The sequence below is a fragment of the Triticum urartu genome, chromosome 4A, assembly GCF_056163025.1.
Source record: "Triticum urartu cultivar PI428250 chromosome 4A, HENAU_Tu73, whole genome shotgun sequence".
Taxonomy (NCBI): Eukaryota; Viridiplantae; Streptophyta; class Magnoliopsida; order Poales; family Poaceae; genus Triticum; species Triticum urartu.
In genome coordinates, this window is record NC_141876.1 from 38,436,583 (window position 1) to 38,451,602 (window position 15,020).

General features: G+C 43.7%; 1 protein-coding gene across 1 annotated transcript; it reads left to right on the forward strand.

Moving 5' to 3' along the window:
• The first annotated feature begins 6,777 nt into the window (after positions 1 to 6,777).
• LOC147974655 (AMSH-like ubiquitin thioesterase 3) lies at positions 6,778 to 13,072 on the forward strand. Its single transcript, XM_087517650.1, has 14 exons — positions 6,778 to 7,259; positions 7,451 to 7,515; positions 7,607 to 7,700; positions 7,856 to 8,029; positions 8,168 to 8,274; positions 8,735 to 8,840; positions 8,932 to 8,978; positions 9,089 to 9,413; positions 9,567 to 9,656; positions 9,735 to 9,797; positions 10,376 to 10,450; positions 11,201 to 11,263; positions 12,295 to 12,347; positions 12,788 to 13,072. The coding sequence occupies exons 1-14, from the start codon at positions 7,131 to 7,133 to the stop codon at positions 12,966 to 12,968; spliced, it is 1,572 nt and encodes a 523-aa protein (XP_087373776.1). The 5' UTR covers positions 6,778 to 7,130; the 3' UTR covers positions 12,969 to 13,072.
• The last annotated feature ends 1,948 nt before the right edge of the window (positions 13,073 to 15,020 follow it).

The window sequence follows — 15,020 nt, forward strand, 5'->3', positions numbered from 1 at the left end:
CTCCCTAATACAAGAGCAGGCGTTCCAGTCCAATCAGGCTCGCGCCGCTCAGTCGCTGACCTCAAGAAGGCTTCGGCTGATACCACGACATCGAGTGCCCATAACTGTTCCCGCGTAGTTGGTTAGTGCGTATAGGCCAGTGGCCAGACTCAGATCAAATACCAAGATCTTGTTAAGCGTGTTATTTTGAAGTAACCGCGGGCGCCGACCAGGGCCAGACCCACCTCTCACCTAGGTGGTCTCAACCTGCCTCGTCGCTCCGCCACAAAGTAACGATCGAGGGCCGCCAGGAACCCAGGCCCACCACTACCGGGATGGAACCACCTGCCCCTTCAGCCCCCACATCGGAATCACTTGCGGGTACTCTACGAGCCGACCCGACTTTAGTCACCACATGTACCACTTATTATGTATATAAGTATATACCCGTTATCACCTCCCAAGTGATCACGACTTGATAGTATAGCATGGCAGACGGACAAGAATGTAGGGCCACTGATGGAATACTAGCATCCTATACTAAGCATTTAGGATTGCAGGTAAAGGTAACAACAGTAGTAGCAAGGATATGCTATGCATCAGAATAGGATTAACGGAAAGCACTAACATGCTACACTACTCTAATGCAAGCAGTAGAGAGAAGAATAGGCGATATCGGGTTGATCAGGGGGGGGGCTTGCCTGGTTGCTCTGGCAAGAAGGAGGAGTCGTCGTCGATGTAGTCGATCACGGGGGTATCGGCAGCGGTCTCGGGGTCTACCGGAAAGAAGTAATGGAGGGGGAACACAATAAATAACAGAGCAATCAAAGCATCACAAAGCATAACATGGCAATACACGGTGCTAGGGGTCACCTAACGCAGTACTAGGTGATACCAGCAAAGGGGGGAAACATCCGGGAAAGTATTCTCGGTGTTAGGCATTTCCGGACAGATGAAACTGAGGGGGGTTGTTGCATGTTCACTATGCTAGGGATGTGTGGCGGATGAACGGGCCGCGTATTCGGATTCATCTCGTCGTTCTGAGCAACTTTCATGTACAAAGTTTTTCATCCGAGCTACGGATTGTTTAATATTAATTTCTAAAGTTTTAATTCATTTCTTTTAATTATTAGAATTAATTTAAATCGAAAAGCATTTATGACGTCAGCGGTCAAAGTTGACCTTTGACCAGTCAACTGATGGGTGGGTCCCGTCTGTCATAGACACATTACCCTAACTAACAGATTAGTTAGTTTTAATCAGATATTTAGGTTAATTAAGTTTAATTGGGTTATAAACTAGATTAATTAAGTTAATTAATTAATTATGTTTTTATATTACATTTTGTTTTTCACTTTTTTATTATTTTCTAGGGCGCTCTGGCCCATATGTCATAGGCCCAGCGGGGCCTAACGGGCGCACGGGCGTTGCAGGTGCCTGACCCAGGCGACGACCAGCGGGCGCGGAGGGGCGCCGAAGCAACGCTGGCGCCGGAGATGGCAGCGGCGAGGCCATGGCTGGGCGGCTAGGGCGCGGCTGCCGGCGCGCGCTGGCCTAGCGCGGGCGTGATCGGGCGGAGCCAGTGCGGCCAGGGTGGGAAGCGGGCGAGGGAGCTGGGCGATGCGAGGGCCGGCGGGTGCGGCAGGGCGCCGCCGAGGCGGGCAAGGGCAGGCGCGACATGGGGCGACCAGCGGCGCGCGGCGGTAGAGGAAGCGAGCAACAGCGGGCGGAGCAGGAAGCGGCGACAGTTGCTGCAGGGGCGAGGGGCGGGAGAGAGGGGCGCGACCTGGCACCGGTGCGGGGTTGCACGAAAGGGCCACCGAGCGCGCCGTTGGAGTGGGGGGAACGGCGGGCGCGGGGAACCGGGCGAGCTACGGACGGCGGCGACACAAGCCAAGCAGCATCAAACAAAGTAGCGGCAACGAGTACAAGCAGAGTAGCACCAAGAGCAGCGGCATCAACTAGGCGTAGCGCGGGCGTCAGCGGGTGGACGGGTGCGCGAGGGGGGGGACAACGGGTGGACGGCCGCGCGCTAGCGTGTGTGGGTGTGCGCATGCGGCAGCAGGCGCGCGTGGGTGCGGGGTGGCTCGCGCGACGGGGCTCAGGACGGGCGCGGTCATGGCAAGCTCGGGGATGGATGGCGGCGACTGAATCGAAGCGGGGAAAGGGGAACCGGGAGGAGGAGCTCACCCTGGTTCTTGTGGATGAGGTTAGGAGGTCGGGGGAGTCTCGCAGCAGCGGCAATGACGACGAGGTGGTGGCGGCCGTGCGGAGAAGATGAAGATGACGATGGCTATGCAGCGCCTCGGCTCGAATCGATGCCCGGAACGGACGAAGGTGACCTTGGTGGCCCTCCTGGACGTGCTCCCGAGGGACGACGATGATGGTGGCCGTGGTAACAAGGGCGAGACAATGGTGACCGCAGAGCTTTCAAGCTCGAAAACGAGCAGATAAGGAGGGGGTGAAGGGGGATCCAGGGGGCTGGACAAAGTGGGGGCTAGGGTTTCGGTCGACGTAGTTATAAGCCTAGGCGGGCGATGTGGAGGGCATCCACGGCCATGGTCGTCGTGGATGTGTGCCACGCACACGCTTTGTTCTGTAGCGGGAGGCAGGAGAAGGTTTGGGTGGGCTGGGCCGTGTGGCCACTTATGGCCCAGTGGCACCTTAGTTTAGGTCTGTTTCGCCTTTTCCCTTTTCTTTGTATTTTTAGATCCTATTTTGAATTAGGTTGGGCCATCAAATGATTTTTGTTATATATGAAACTTGGCACCTAATTCAAGCACAATATTTTAGAGTGGCACATAAAGTTTAGAGGCAATTGGAGTTAAATAAATAACTAATAATTTTGCAAAGGCCATTTTATTTACTGTTGGAGCATTTATTAATTTCCTAGGGTTTTATCTGTGATTCAAATGATGTTGGTTTTTACATGGTAATTCCTTAGTGAATATTTGCAACCTAACGAACATTTTTAATTCACTGTTTTATGAAACTATACTTTGACTTGTTTTTGAATTTGTGTTTGAACTAATTTTGAAACGAGTGTGGTTTAGCAAAATTTTAATTACGATGACCTGGCATCATTAATAGGGGTTTACTGTAGCTTAACTATCGGGGTGTCACATATTAAGGGTGCACCGGACCCTGGACCAAGTGCAGGACGCCGACGCCAATACGAGATTTTCTGGGAGCGAAGTGGTGAGCTACCCGAGTTGGTGCAGCAAGCATGGGAGTCAGCATGATCAATTGGGAACCTTGAACAACTACAGTCAGCCCTAAAGAAGACCATGTCTACTTTAGGCATATGGAGTAGGAAGAAGTTTGGTAATATCACCCGTGAGCTTGCCAAGTCCAGGTCACAACTCAAGGAATTGATGAATATGAACGCTGACCATCAGGATATCCGGCGAGTAACTGATAGAATGAACGAGTTACTATATCAGGAAGAGATGTTATGGCTCCAAAGGTCGAGAATAAATTGGTTGAAAGAGGGGGACATGATCACAGGAACACGAAATACTTTCAGAGTAAGGCAGTTTGGAGAGCTTGCAAGAATAAAATCCGTGAACTTGTTGATGATAGTGGGGTTGCCCATTCAGACAAGGAGATAATGAGAAAGATGGCTAATGAGTACTTCCAAGGAATGTACACGGCTGATCCTAACCTCATCCACACTCCGGTTTTGAGTCTGTTTGATGCATTGATAACTGATGATGATAATGCTAAGCTATGTGCTCCTTTCAGTGACAAGGACATTGCGGATGCCCTCTTTCAGATCGGACCGTTGAAGGCCCCGGGTCCGGATGGATTTCCTGCACGTTTTTTCCAGCACAACTGGAGTACGTTGCGGGACAGTGTAATCTCGTCAGTGAAGGATTTTTTCAACTCATGTGTGATGTCGGAAGGGGTTAACTCAACCTCAATCGTTCTTATCCCAAAAGTTCCTAATCCTTCAAAGTTGACCGATTTTAGGCCTATTAGCTTATGTAATGTAATCTATAAGGTCATATCAAAGTGTTTGGTTAACCGGCTGCGGCCAATTCTAGATGATATTATATGGCCGGAGCAAAGTGCTTTCATCCCCGGATGGATGATTACGGATAATGCACTCATTGCTTTCGAGTGCACCCATCATATAAAGCAAGAGAAAGATCCTACCAGAAGTTTTTGTGCCTATAAGCTCGACTTATCAAAGGCATATGACAGAGTTGATTGGGTTTTCTTGAAGCAAATGATGCAGAAATTGGGTTTCTCTCATCGTTGGGTGGACTGGATTATGACATGTGTCACTTGGGTGAGGTATTCAGTAAAACTTAATGAAACCCTTCTAGATTCGTTTGCACCGTCGCGTGGGCTACGGCAAGGTTACCCGTTATCACCCTTCTTATTCCTTCTTGTTGCTGACAGGCTCTCTGCCATTCTGAAGCATGAAGTTAATATTGGAAATATCACTCCTGTAAAAATCTGTAGAAGGGCGCCGGGAATATCACATATTTTATTCGCATATGACTCTTTACTGCTTTTTGAAGCAACACAGGATCAAGCCTTGAAAGTCAAAGATATATTGGACCTGTATGCAAGTGCTACTGGCCAGAACATTAATATAAATAAGTGCTCCATATTATTCGGACATGCATGCCTAGAGGCTGCCCAGAATGCAGTCCGAACTGTCCTTGAAGTTACTAAGGCAGAATTTGAAGAAAAATATTTGGGTCTTCCTACACCTGAAGGTCGAATGTCTAAGGGACGGTTCCAAAATTTGCAAGCTAGTCTCACTAAGAGACTTATACAGTGGGGATATGGGTGGCTGGCGCAACCGGGCCGTGAAGTTCTAATCAAGTCAGTTGCACAATCTCTCCAACATACATCATGGGCGTTTTTAAACTTCCATTCTCAGTTTGTGATGACCTAACAAGGATGGTTAGAAACTTCTATTGGGGCTCTAAAGATGGACGCATAAAAGTACATTGGAAGTCATGGGATTATTTGTTACAGCCAAAATGTAAAGGAGGGCTTGGATTCCGCGATTACAGACTGTTCAACCAAGCACTCCTCGCACGCCAAGCTTGGAGACTTATTGATAGGCCGAAGAGCCTTTGTGCTCGACTGTTAAAATCTCGTTATTACCCGGATGGTCAGATTGAGGACACGGTCTTTTCTGGTAATGCGTCCCCGTCTTGGCAAGCCATAAGTTATGGACTAGAGCTTCTGAAAAAAGGCCTAGTCTGGAGAGTTGGCAATGGAGCAAGCATTCGTGTATGGAGAGACAATTGGATACCTAGACCCCACTCTTTCAAACCGGTCTCTCCAAGAGGTAATTGTCGTATCCCCTATGTGTCTGAAGTACTCAATGACAATGGTTCGTGGAATATGAACTTGCTGCAGAATTACTTTTGGCCTTGTGATGTGGAGGAAATCATTAAAATTATAGCGTCTCCAAGGCATGAGGAGGATACAATTGCATGGGGACCAGGGAGGTTTGGACAATTATTGATGAAGTCGGCGTATGGGTTTGCTTTTGATGAAGCCAACAGAGAATCTCAACCTGCATTTAGCACTAATCCGGAGGGCTGCCGGACCATCTGGAACTTGATATGGAAAACGGATATTCCCCCAACAGTCAAAAACTTTGCTTGGAGAGTGGTCTCAGACTCCCTTCCTACTTGGGTTAATAAGCACAAGAGGATCTTGGAAATCACCAACATATGCCCGGTGTGTGGCGTGGAACCAGAAGACATCTTCCATCCGTTATGTCGCTGCCCTAGAGCACGGGAATTATGGATGTATATGTCGGAAGTTTGGAGCCTTCCACCGGTGGATACTGTGGCGAATGTTGGGAAGGAATGGTTGTTCCAAGTGCTACAACCACTACATGAAATAGAGAGGTCCATGCTTCTTATGACACCGTGGAGGTGTTGATTCATACGTAATGAGATAGTGCACAACAAGATTCCGCCGCCTCTTGAAGTATCGAGGAGGTTCCTTATTAGCTATTTGGAGTCGCTAATTGCTATTAAAATGAACACACATATGGATCCAGCCAAGGTGAAATCAATCATCTCTTATGACCGCATGTTACTTCAGGCTGATATAGCGCCCTCACCGGTCGTCCCCAAGTGGGCTGCACCACCGAAGGGGTGCGTAAAGCTTAACACGAACAGATCTTTTGATGCTGGCAGGGCAGGAGCATGTATGGTATTACGGAACCCTTTGGAAGGCTTAATCTTTTCAGCATGCACAACACTTTACTCGTGTCGTGAAGCTTTGGAGGCAGAGTTGTGTGCTTGCATGGAAGGGTTACCTCTAGCGATCCAGCGAAGTGATCGTCCAGTAGCCATTGAGATGGATTCACTTGTTGCTATAAAGTTGATCCAAGGGCAAGAGAAAGATAGGTCTATTTATGCTTCATTAGTCAAAGAGATTAGATATCTCTTATATCTTCATGAAAGTTGTATTACTCATGTAAACCGTACTCAAAATCAGGTTTGCGATAATCTAGCAAATTTTGCTCGTACGGAAGGAAGAACCATGACTTGGATTGGCTCTGGACCCCGAGAGTGCTTGAGCTAGTCACCGCTGATTGTAACTTTTTGTTGGCTTGAGTAATACAATATTTCTACGCGTAAAAAATATATTTCTAATGAGTTAATATGATTGTGTACTAAAAATTGGACTTTAGGTGGGGATTGAAGCAACACTTATAACGAAGAAAAATATCTTTTAGTAGTATTACAAGTGTAATAAACTGAGTTTCAATCAAAAAAGTGTAATAAACTTAATCACAGATTTAGTCACATTCCTCATCGCACACGGCATCCCTCTCGCCGCTTCCGCCCCTCGCCGGCGTCCTTGTCCCCCTCTCCTACTCGCGCCCCCTCTCTTCCTCGATCGGCTCATCCGGCAACTGCCCCCACTGACCGACGCGCCCCGCCGCTACCGCGCTTGGCGCTTCCTGCTGCCTCTACAGTTCTGCGCCCCACCCCCCACCCCCCACCTACTCCATCGTCTCTTCGCCGCGTCTCCGCCGTCTCCCCGCGTCTGCCTCTGTGGTCACATCCTCCCACCGTCGGAGCGACCCAGAGATCCGCCCGGACCATCTTCGCCGCAAAATCTCGCAGGAGGAGTCGGCACAGAACTAGGCGTCGCCGGATATGGCCATGGCATCACCTTGGCAAGCTGGGAGATACATAAACATTGAGGGGATGGCGCGCCCGGTCGCGGTGGACCACCGCATCAGCCTCCCCTACTACTTCCGCATCGCCGACAATCTTCTCCGCCAGGTCAAACCCTAACCCGAGGTTCAGAGTCTCTGCTCCGCGATCCCGTATTTTGGTGCTGATACCTCTGCATGTAACCGGCAGTTTCGGGTTCAGGGGCGCTGAATCCGTTTGTATTTGCTACGCAATCAGCGTACATACTGTCAATTAGCTCGCGGGCGTGTAACATTTGGGTCGTTTTATGTGGTGCACAGGCGAACATATATCGAGAGGAAAAGAACCTCATCGACCTGTACATTATCCTCCTGAGATACTCGAGGTGGGTGTGCTGTGTTGGTATATCTTATATTAGCTTGTTACAATATCTTAAGCTTGGTGTTGATGGTATGCTGATCTCTGTTTACTGGCAGCCTGTTGTCTGAGACGATCCCGAAGCATCGTGATTATCATGCTTTCAAGTCAAGAGAAAAGGAATTCCTGAAGAGAGGGCCGCATAACTCCGATGTATTACCTCTCTAAGCTTAATGAATATTTCTCCTACTGCTTCAGCATTTATTAGATTGCTTAATGAGTAACGTAGAAGTGTAGTATGAGAGTTTTTTGAATTTGGAATGGAAATATGTCAAATGCTTATGCTGACTAGCTCAAATTTCGTGCAGAAACTCTTGAACGTTATCAGTGAGCTAGAGTCTTTGAAGCCGATTGTGAAACAGCAAATTGCTGAGCTTAATAGAAGGGCTGCAGAAGAACGTAATGGTCCACATGAAACCTATGCTGGAAATGGTGCAAGCAGTAGGACAGATCAGCTTGCTGCAAGTCCATATATGGTGCAGGTATACCCTTTATTTCCCATCTTGAAGTTTTTATGCCACCTCTTTTAACAAAGGGTTATATAATGCATATTTCTTGGCATTTTTCTTATACTATTGTTTTATTTCTTTTTCCATGGAATTTACTTTTTTCTCATGCAGCCAGTGTTTGGAAGCTCAACAGGACCATTGCAGAAATCATCCTCTAGGTGGAACCATCAAGAGGCTTCGCCACAGGGTGTTGAACCTGATAGGCATCTAGTCAAATCGTACGTTTATCATTCAATCCTATTAATGTCCATGTTATACCAAGACCAATCTTATTTCGGAAATGGCCACAGGGTGTCGAGCCCTGTACGTGACTGATTCTGGAATCGGTGATTTGATATTGGTCTTGGTATTTCTTAAAAATAAGATTTTGTTTGACTGCATTTGGTTAACATGTATCTTCCTTTTCTGAAACTGTTCTCGATAATGAAATGAAAAATCGTCCCAATTGTTTTTTACATAGCTACTGAAAATCATGTTCTAATTTCTATTCATCTGTAACTCATCTAATCTCTTTGGTTATTTGATCCAACTTGCAATAGATGGGCCTCTGCTTCTTTTTACTGCTATAAGCACATGAACTGTCATATACAGCTGTTTACATACTGTATAGTCGTTGGCTAATGCTTTGGTTTAATAATTAGGGAGAAATAATTTGCTTCCTCTGTGTAACTTATGCAGATATGCCAGTTTGCCATATCCAAAAGATGAAACACTATCCAGACATTCAATACTAGGACCGAATGGGCTTCATGGCCAATGGACAAGGCCTGTTAGTGGTGTCAAGGTATAATTATTATGTTCTCAATTTGCTTTACATGTTTTATTTAATGACATGAAACTATTGATTATGAGTTTTATAATTGCTTGTTTTACAGGTCCAGTATCCAAGTTACCCCGAACTGAACCAAAGCAATATCCCTAGGTGAGGACTCGTATTATTCTCCATTTCTTTGTATAGATACCAGCCAATACAGCTAATGTAGGTATAACTATTTCTGATTATATGCCCCTTTTGTTCCATTGCTTCTGCAGTTTAATTCCAGCAATCTTGAACCAAAATGACTCACATGGTCCTAATACAACATCACTGGATGGATTGACAAATAACAATGGTGATATGCAGTCTGTTCTCTCACTTGATGATGGTCAATGGTCTTTACCAGTAAAAGAGCCAGCCTCTGTGTCTCCTGCTAGTTTCGAGGAAGAATTCTCGCAGCTGAATATCAGACAGCCTAACCCCCCACCAGTCCTGGCACAAGTACATCCTGAGCGTAGACCGATTTCTCCATCAAGAGTAGCTGATCCAAGACCAGGACTTGCTCCCTGTGACACAGGGCGTTTTCAAAATTTGCATGTGGTAAATAAACTAAATTCAAATTGCAGGTTCTTTACTTTGTCATGGTATTTTTCCAGATCCGTTGTGTTCTTAAGCATGATTATTTATCCATATTTCATCTGTAGCAAATGTAGACCTGTACCTCTTGACCGTTATGTTGTTTTACCTTGACAGCCGGTGGCATTAATGGAGTCTTTTCTGAGACTTGCTGAGGCAAATACTGCAAAAAATCTGGAAACATGTGGCATTCTTGCTGGTAACCTGGTATATACCTCCCCACAAAGAAAATAGAAGGAATATTATATTTGTTTACATCACTAACATTTCTATATGCTTATGTAGAAAAAGAGAACTTTTTATGTGACGACACTGATAATTCCTAAGCAGGAATCAACGTCTGATTCAGTAAGTTGTTTTTCTTTCTGTTTTTTATTTCTTTCATCAGATGTAAACCCTCAAGTCAATCGAGTCCTTTCTCTAAGCAATTTATCAGGTTGATGAGCCTTTTGTAATTCTTGCTGCTCTTATACCTTCTTCATATATATTCTGTATCCATAGTTCACAGGGACTGGTGATTGCTTAGCAAAACATTTGAACAATTTGGACTGACGCTCATGATTGTAAGCTCTAAACTGTACATGTTACAGAGCACCCTAACAAGTTTATATACCTTATCAGAAGAAAATGTGACCAGCGAAGGAGTTTCCTTTTATTAAAATAAATTGGAATGTAACTTTGATTTAGATGCTCTTTATGATTTACTGTCATATGGCTTGGAGTCTGAGGGCAGTGAGAACTGGAGGTTTCATGTCCATGCTTGAGTTTTAGTAAATTGATTTGATTAGTGGCTAGTGGCTAATGCTGCACCCGCTATAAGCTCATGCAAGGAGCCTATGGTTTTCTCTTCTTACTCCAAGTTTACATATTACAGTGCAGTACCCCAAATTTAGCATTTTAAGAAATAACTTGTTTTCCTTTTCCAGTGTCAAGCTACGAATGAAGAGGAAATATTTGAAGTTCAGGACAAAGGCTCACTTTTCACCCTTGGTTGGATTCATGTAAGTTCAACTTGACAAATTGTTGTTGACTGATCAAGCTATATTCAGACTTTTGAGTGTCCTGTTCATTTGTCCTGTATTTTAATGATTGTACCTAAACAAAATGTGAACTATAATTTGTCCTCCTGTTTTAGTTTCTACCAATGATGTCTATTTAAGACAGTGATCTAGAATGGCTAACTGTGACTACTCGGACTATTAAAGACAGCAAAACACACTTAACTATCATGACTGTCGCTACTCTGCTTAAGTACTGTGAAAAGGGTCCATATTGTGACTATATATATTTTGAAAGCCTATTCATAGTTGAATTTTACTCCCTCCATAAACAAATGCAAGACATTTTAGGTCATTAAAGTAGTGACCTAAAACGTCGTACATTTGTTTACAAAGTAGTGCCCATGTCCCCATCTGTGTTAAGTCCATTGTGCACTGTTCAAAAGCACCCAAGAAATTGCATGGATGTAGTACACATGGAGCACACCTACCAAATTCAAAAGTATCAGTCCTATGCTTAAAGAATTTGTGTCCTATCAAATATATTTGAGCGGATGGGGTTATCTATTGGGAACTTGTTGAGGCTAAGGTTATTGTTAACTCATTCTGTACTCTAAATTGCTACAGTTTAATACTCACTGGGAGTTTCGTGATGCTCAGTTGTGCCGAAAGCACCATTTGGTGTCTCTGTATCCTAACCTATGATATATTGACAATTAAACTCTTTTTTCACAATTTTATGTTCTTTTTCAGACACATCCGACACAGACCTGCTTTCTATCTTCCATTGATCTTCATAATCATTATTCGTATCAGGTAATCCCCATGTGCCATACTTCTGTTGTAGTAATTGTTGTTTGTATTGTGCTTTGCACTCACTGATGCCATGTCCAGCAACTAGTTGATCTGAGCCAAAAAAGGTTTCTCAATATATGGCTGTTGTTCAGTAGTGGCCCAAAGTCTCGGAATTTGAATGCACTATAGCAATGAAATTGGGTTGTAATTTCTCGATCAATAGAAAAATTATTGTTGTGTTTCTTGTATGATTTTGCTTGACACAAATATCTTGAAACTGGGTTCGTTGGGACGTTACATCCCTGAGATTGAGAGTGTAACAAGTGACTGCTGGCGGCTCCCTTTGAGATGATTCTTGTATTTTTTTCCCCTTTATTCATTATTTACTCACCTAAAGTAGAAGGGTTAGTGCTGAAGATAGAATTCAGCTAACTGTGATGTCTCTGTTACTGACTTATCTCTAATTCCTTAAGTTCTAACTTTATGGGCAAGGATTTCTATGCTTCGGCACAACTTCCCTGGCACCGGGCTATGATTGCAGCATTGGTAATGAATTTGTATACGGTAGTCATGGCATTTTCTTGTATGTTTTTGGTCCAGTCTGAAATGTTGTTGCTGAGCCAAAATTGATGAAATTCTTTATTGTTTCTGAAATCCTTATCACTAAACTAGTAGTAACTAAACACGTGCAATGAACGTTTGGGAGGGGTGCATCAGCATGCTATTCAGGAGGCAGTGGTGGGTGATTCGTAATTTACAATAAGCCTAGGGGTATTAGTTGTGTTGTGCTGCGCTGAAGATGGAATCAATATGGACCTTTAGACGTGGATAGCCAAGCGGTTAGGATGTTTTGGATCAGCCACAGCTGGTGCTTTTTATGTTAGTGGAGATGTTGTGAGGATCTACATACATACATCTTGCAGTCAAAAGCAGACCGTGCCAATATCATTTGTCAACTGCTTGCTTCTTACAAGTATATTTCATAAACTACTCCAGCAAATTCATTAGTATTCTTAACTTGATCCTGTGTTTGGCATTGTTGGCTTCAACAGGTCATGCTTCCTGAAGCAATTGCAATTGTCATGGCACCTACCGATACAACAAGGTATATGTTACATTGGACTCGCATGCAGTTTTTTGGGCAAATTAGTGCAGATTTTGTGGTTTGAATTTCCATTGCTGTATATTATTATCCTTCATTTCAGTATTTCTTAGCCATAGATTAACTAAATGCTATAATTTCCTTGATAGCTGGAGGAAAGAGTAGTTCCTAGTTAAGACCATGAATCTGCAAATGATTATGTAGACACGCACATGCTTTACGTTCCTCCCCTGCAGTTATTCCTCGGTCCTCAGTTTCAGTGAATCCGTTGAACCTAAAATAACAAGTACTACCAAGCAATGTTGCTTAATCCTTCCCGAAACAAATCCTTGGAAAATACGCATACTGTTCTTCATTGTCTTGAATAAATTATTTACAATAGGTGCTGTCTGTTCATCTGATTAGACGATCTCATGACAATGGTCTATATTTTCTCTGAGCAGGAAGCACGGCATATTTCACCTCACGGATCCAGGTGGCATGGGGGTGATCCACGATTGCCAGGAGACTGGTTTCCATCCTCACGAGGAGCCTCTAGATGGCACTTCAATCTACGAGCATTGCTCTCATGTGTACATGAACCCCAGTGTGAAGTTTGATATGGTTGACCTTCGTCGTGTGTGAGCCCGATTCTGATAGAATTATGCGTTTATACATGGTAGATAAGAAACTTGTACCTTGCTGCGGAACATAACAATGTACAGTACATATTGGAATTGATTGCTTTACGAGCTCACGCGTCATACGCCCTACCTATTTGCCTCTTTGGTAACCACTATGTAGAGTGAGTTCTCATGTCAATTTTTTTTCGTGGAACAAGGAGACATTCACAATTGATGATTGCTTGCAAAAAGAGAGAAACAAATATGTTGACTGATCTAAACTGTACTAAAACAACAAAAGGGGCACAGAATGCATGTCTAAACTACAGCTATATTTCACAAATGTGCATGTGGTTCTCTACATTGTTCTTTTGCCATAGGTTTCTTTGCACTTCGGTGATTTGCCCCTGTTTTCATTGCACTTGATATTTTGACACTCATTTCATAGATAGTTGTAGTTTGGTTTGGTAAACAATTGGTTTGGTCATTAGGATATCAATCCTGGAGCTTGGCATAAATTCACCCCGTGAAACATTGGCGGATTGAGGTGGTCAACCATGAGGAGGATGAAGAAGGCCACGGTTGGACGTTGAGTATTTGAACACGAGCTCACATGCTCCTTGATGAATAGTAAAATCCGTAAAATAGTAAAAAAAAATCTGAATTTCTTTTGTAATAAACATTGATGAAAGTTTTTACTTCGTGGAATTTTTTGTGATGAAATGAGGTCTGGGAAAAAAAACGATGCTCCAAAAAACTATTGTTGGGAGCATTTTGGAGCATCGATTTTGTTCTTTTGGTCCAGACCTCCACCAATGTTATTTCATCACGAAAATTTGCAGGAAGTTAAGACTTTCAGCAATGTTTATCATAAAATACAGTTTTTTCTCATCATTTTCTTGAATTTTACTGTTCATCAGGGAGAATGTGAGTTCGGATCAAAAGAGCTCTTCCGGCCACGGTCTCGCTTCCGGAAAATATCTACCGTGCCATCAATTAGCTTCGCTAACATCGGAAGAGAGATGGAGTCGCAGAGTGTTGCGGAGGCTAAGGCCCTGCTTCGAATCGGTGGATCTTTTTACACCATATTTATTCTACAAGTGTATTTGACTGGCTGTATGTAATTTCCACTGAGAAAAAAAAAACGATGGATGGAGGTGTGTATCTTTTACAGGTGTAAAGCGCTGGAAAACAACAATCCAATCAAGACCTAAGGGCATCTCCAACGCACGCGGTACATCAAAGCGCCCCCTAAATGTTTGAACCGCGTGGTTCGTCTTTTTTTTTACAATGCAACGGGTAGTCAAACGTCCGCACACACAGTCGTCAGACATGTCTGCAATTTGATGTGTCTGATTTGATACACGTCGCTGGAGTTGCCCTAAACATTTTGAGGATGATAATGTTAGGAGAGCAGTTGTAATTGCTCTGGCCTCACATTGCACACACTTTTCTTGATGAAACATAGCAAAAAACTTGGTGTTGCCGCGGAAAACATTTAGAAGTAGATTAAAGTGTATGAGAGAATTAAGATCCGTGAGGATATTGACGAACCGAGCAATCTTGATCCGGTGTAGTTTCTCCGTTCCAAAATACTTAAAATCTTATGTTTGACCAAATACATGTAGAAAAATACTCTGCCCCTGCGTAACAAGCAATGCTTTTATAAACTCGATCAAATTTAAAGAGATTTGACTCCAAACCTCCGGCATCTGCCTATCTGGTCACCCTGTGCATTTCAAAACCGAACCGAAAAACCATACCGAAAATAAACCGAACCGAACCGATTTTATGGTTTTTATGGTTTCTGGTTTCGGTATGGTATGAACTTTTCATACCGATTTGAACTTTGGTTTTTATGGTATATACCGAAAAACCGAACGATTAACCGAATAAACCGAAGTAAAAATAAATTTATATTTTTTGAGATGAACAACCATACAAGTTGTCATTTTTCTTGTACATGAGTCAAATTCACTAATAAACATGTAAAATTTTCTTGTAACATAGTCATTTTTCTCTTTTTAAAATGCTAAGCAAGTCCATAACCATCAACAGACGAATTAATGCATGC

Coding starts and splice junctions, on each gene's coding strand:
- LOC147974655 (XM_087517650.1), top strand. CDS start 7,131: ATGGCCATGGCATCACCTTGGCAAGCTGGGAGATACATAAACATTGAG. Junction 8,979..9,088: donor AACCAAAGCAATATCCCTAG/GTGAGGACTCGT, acceptor TTGCTTCTGCAG/TTTAATTCCAGCAATCTTGA. Junction 9,798..10,375: donor AGGAATCAACGTCTGATTCA/GTAAGTTGTTTT, acceptor TTCCTTTTCCAG/TGTCAAGCTACGAATGAAGA.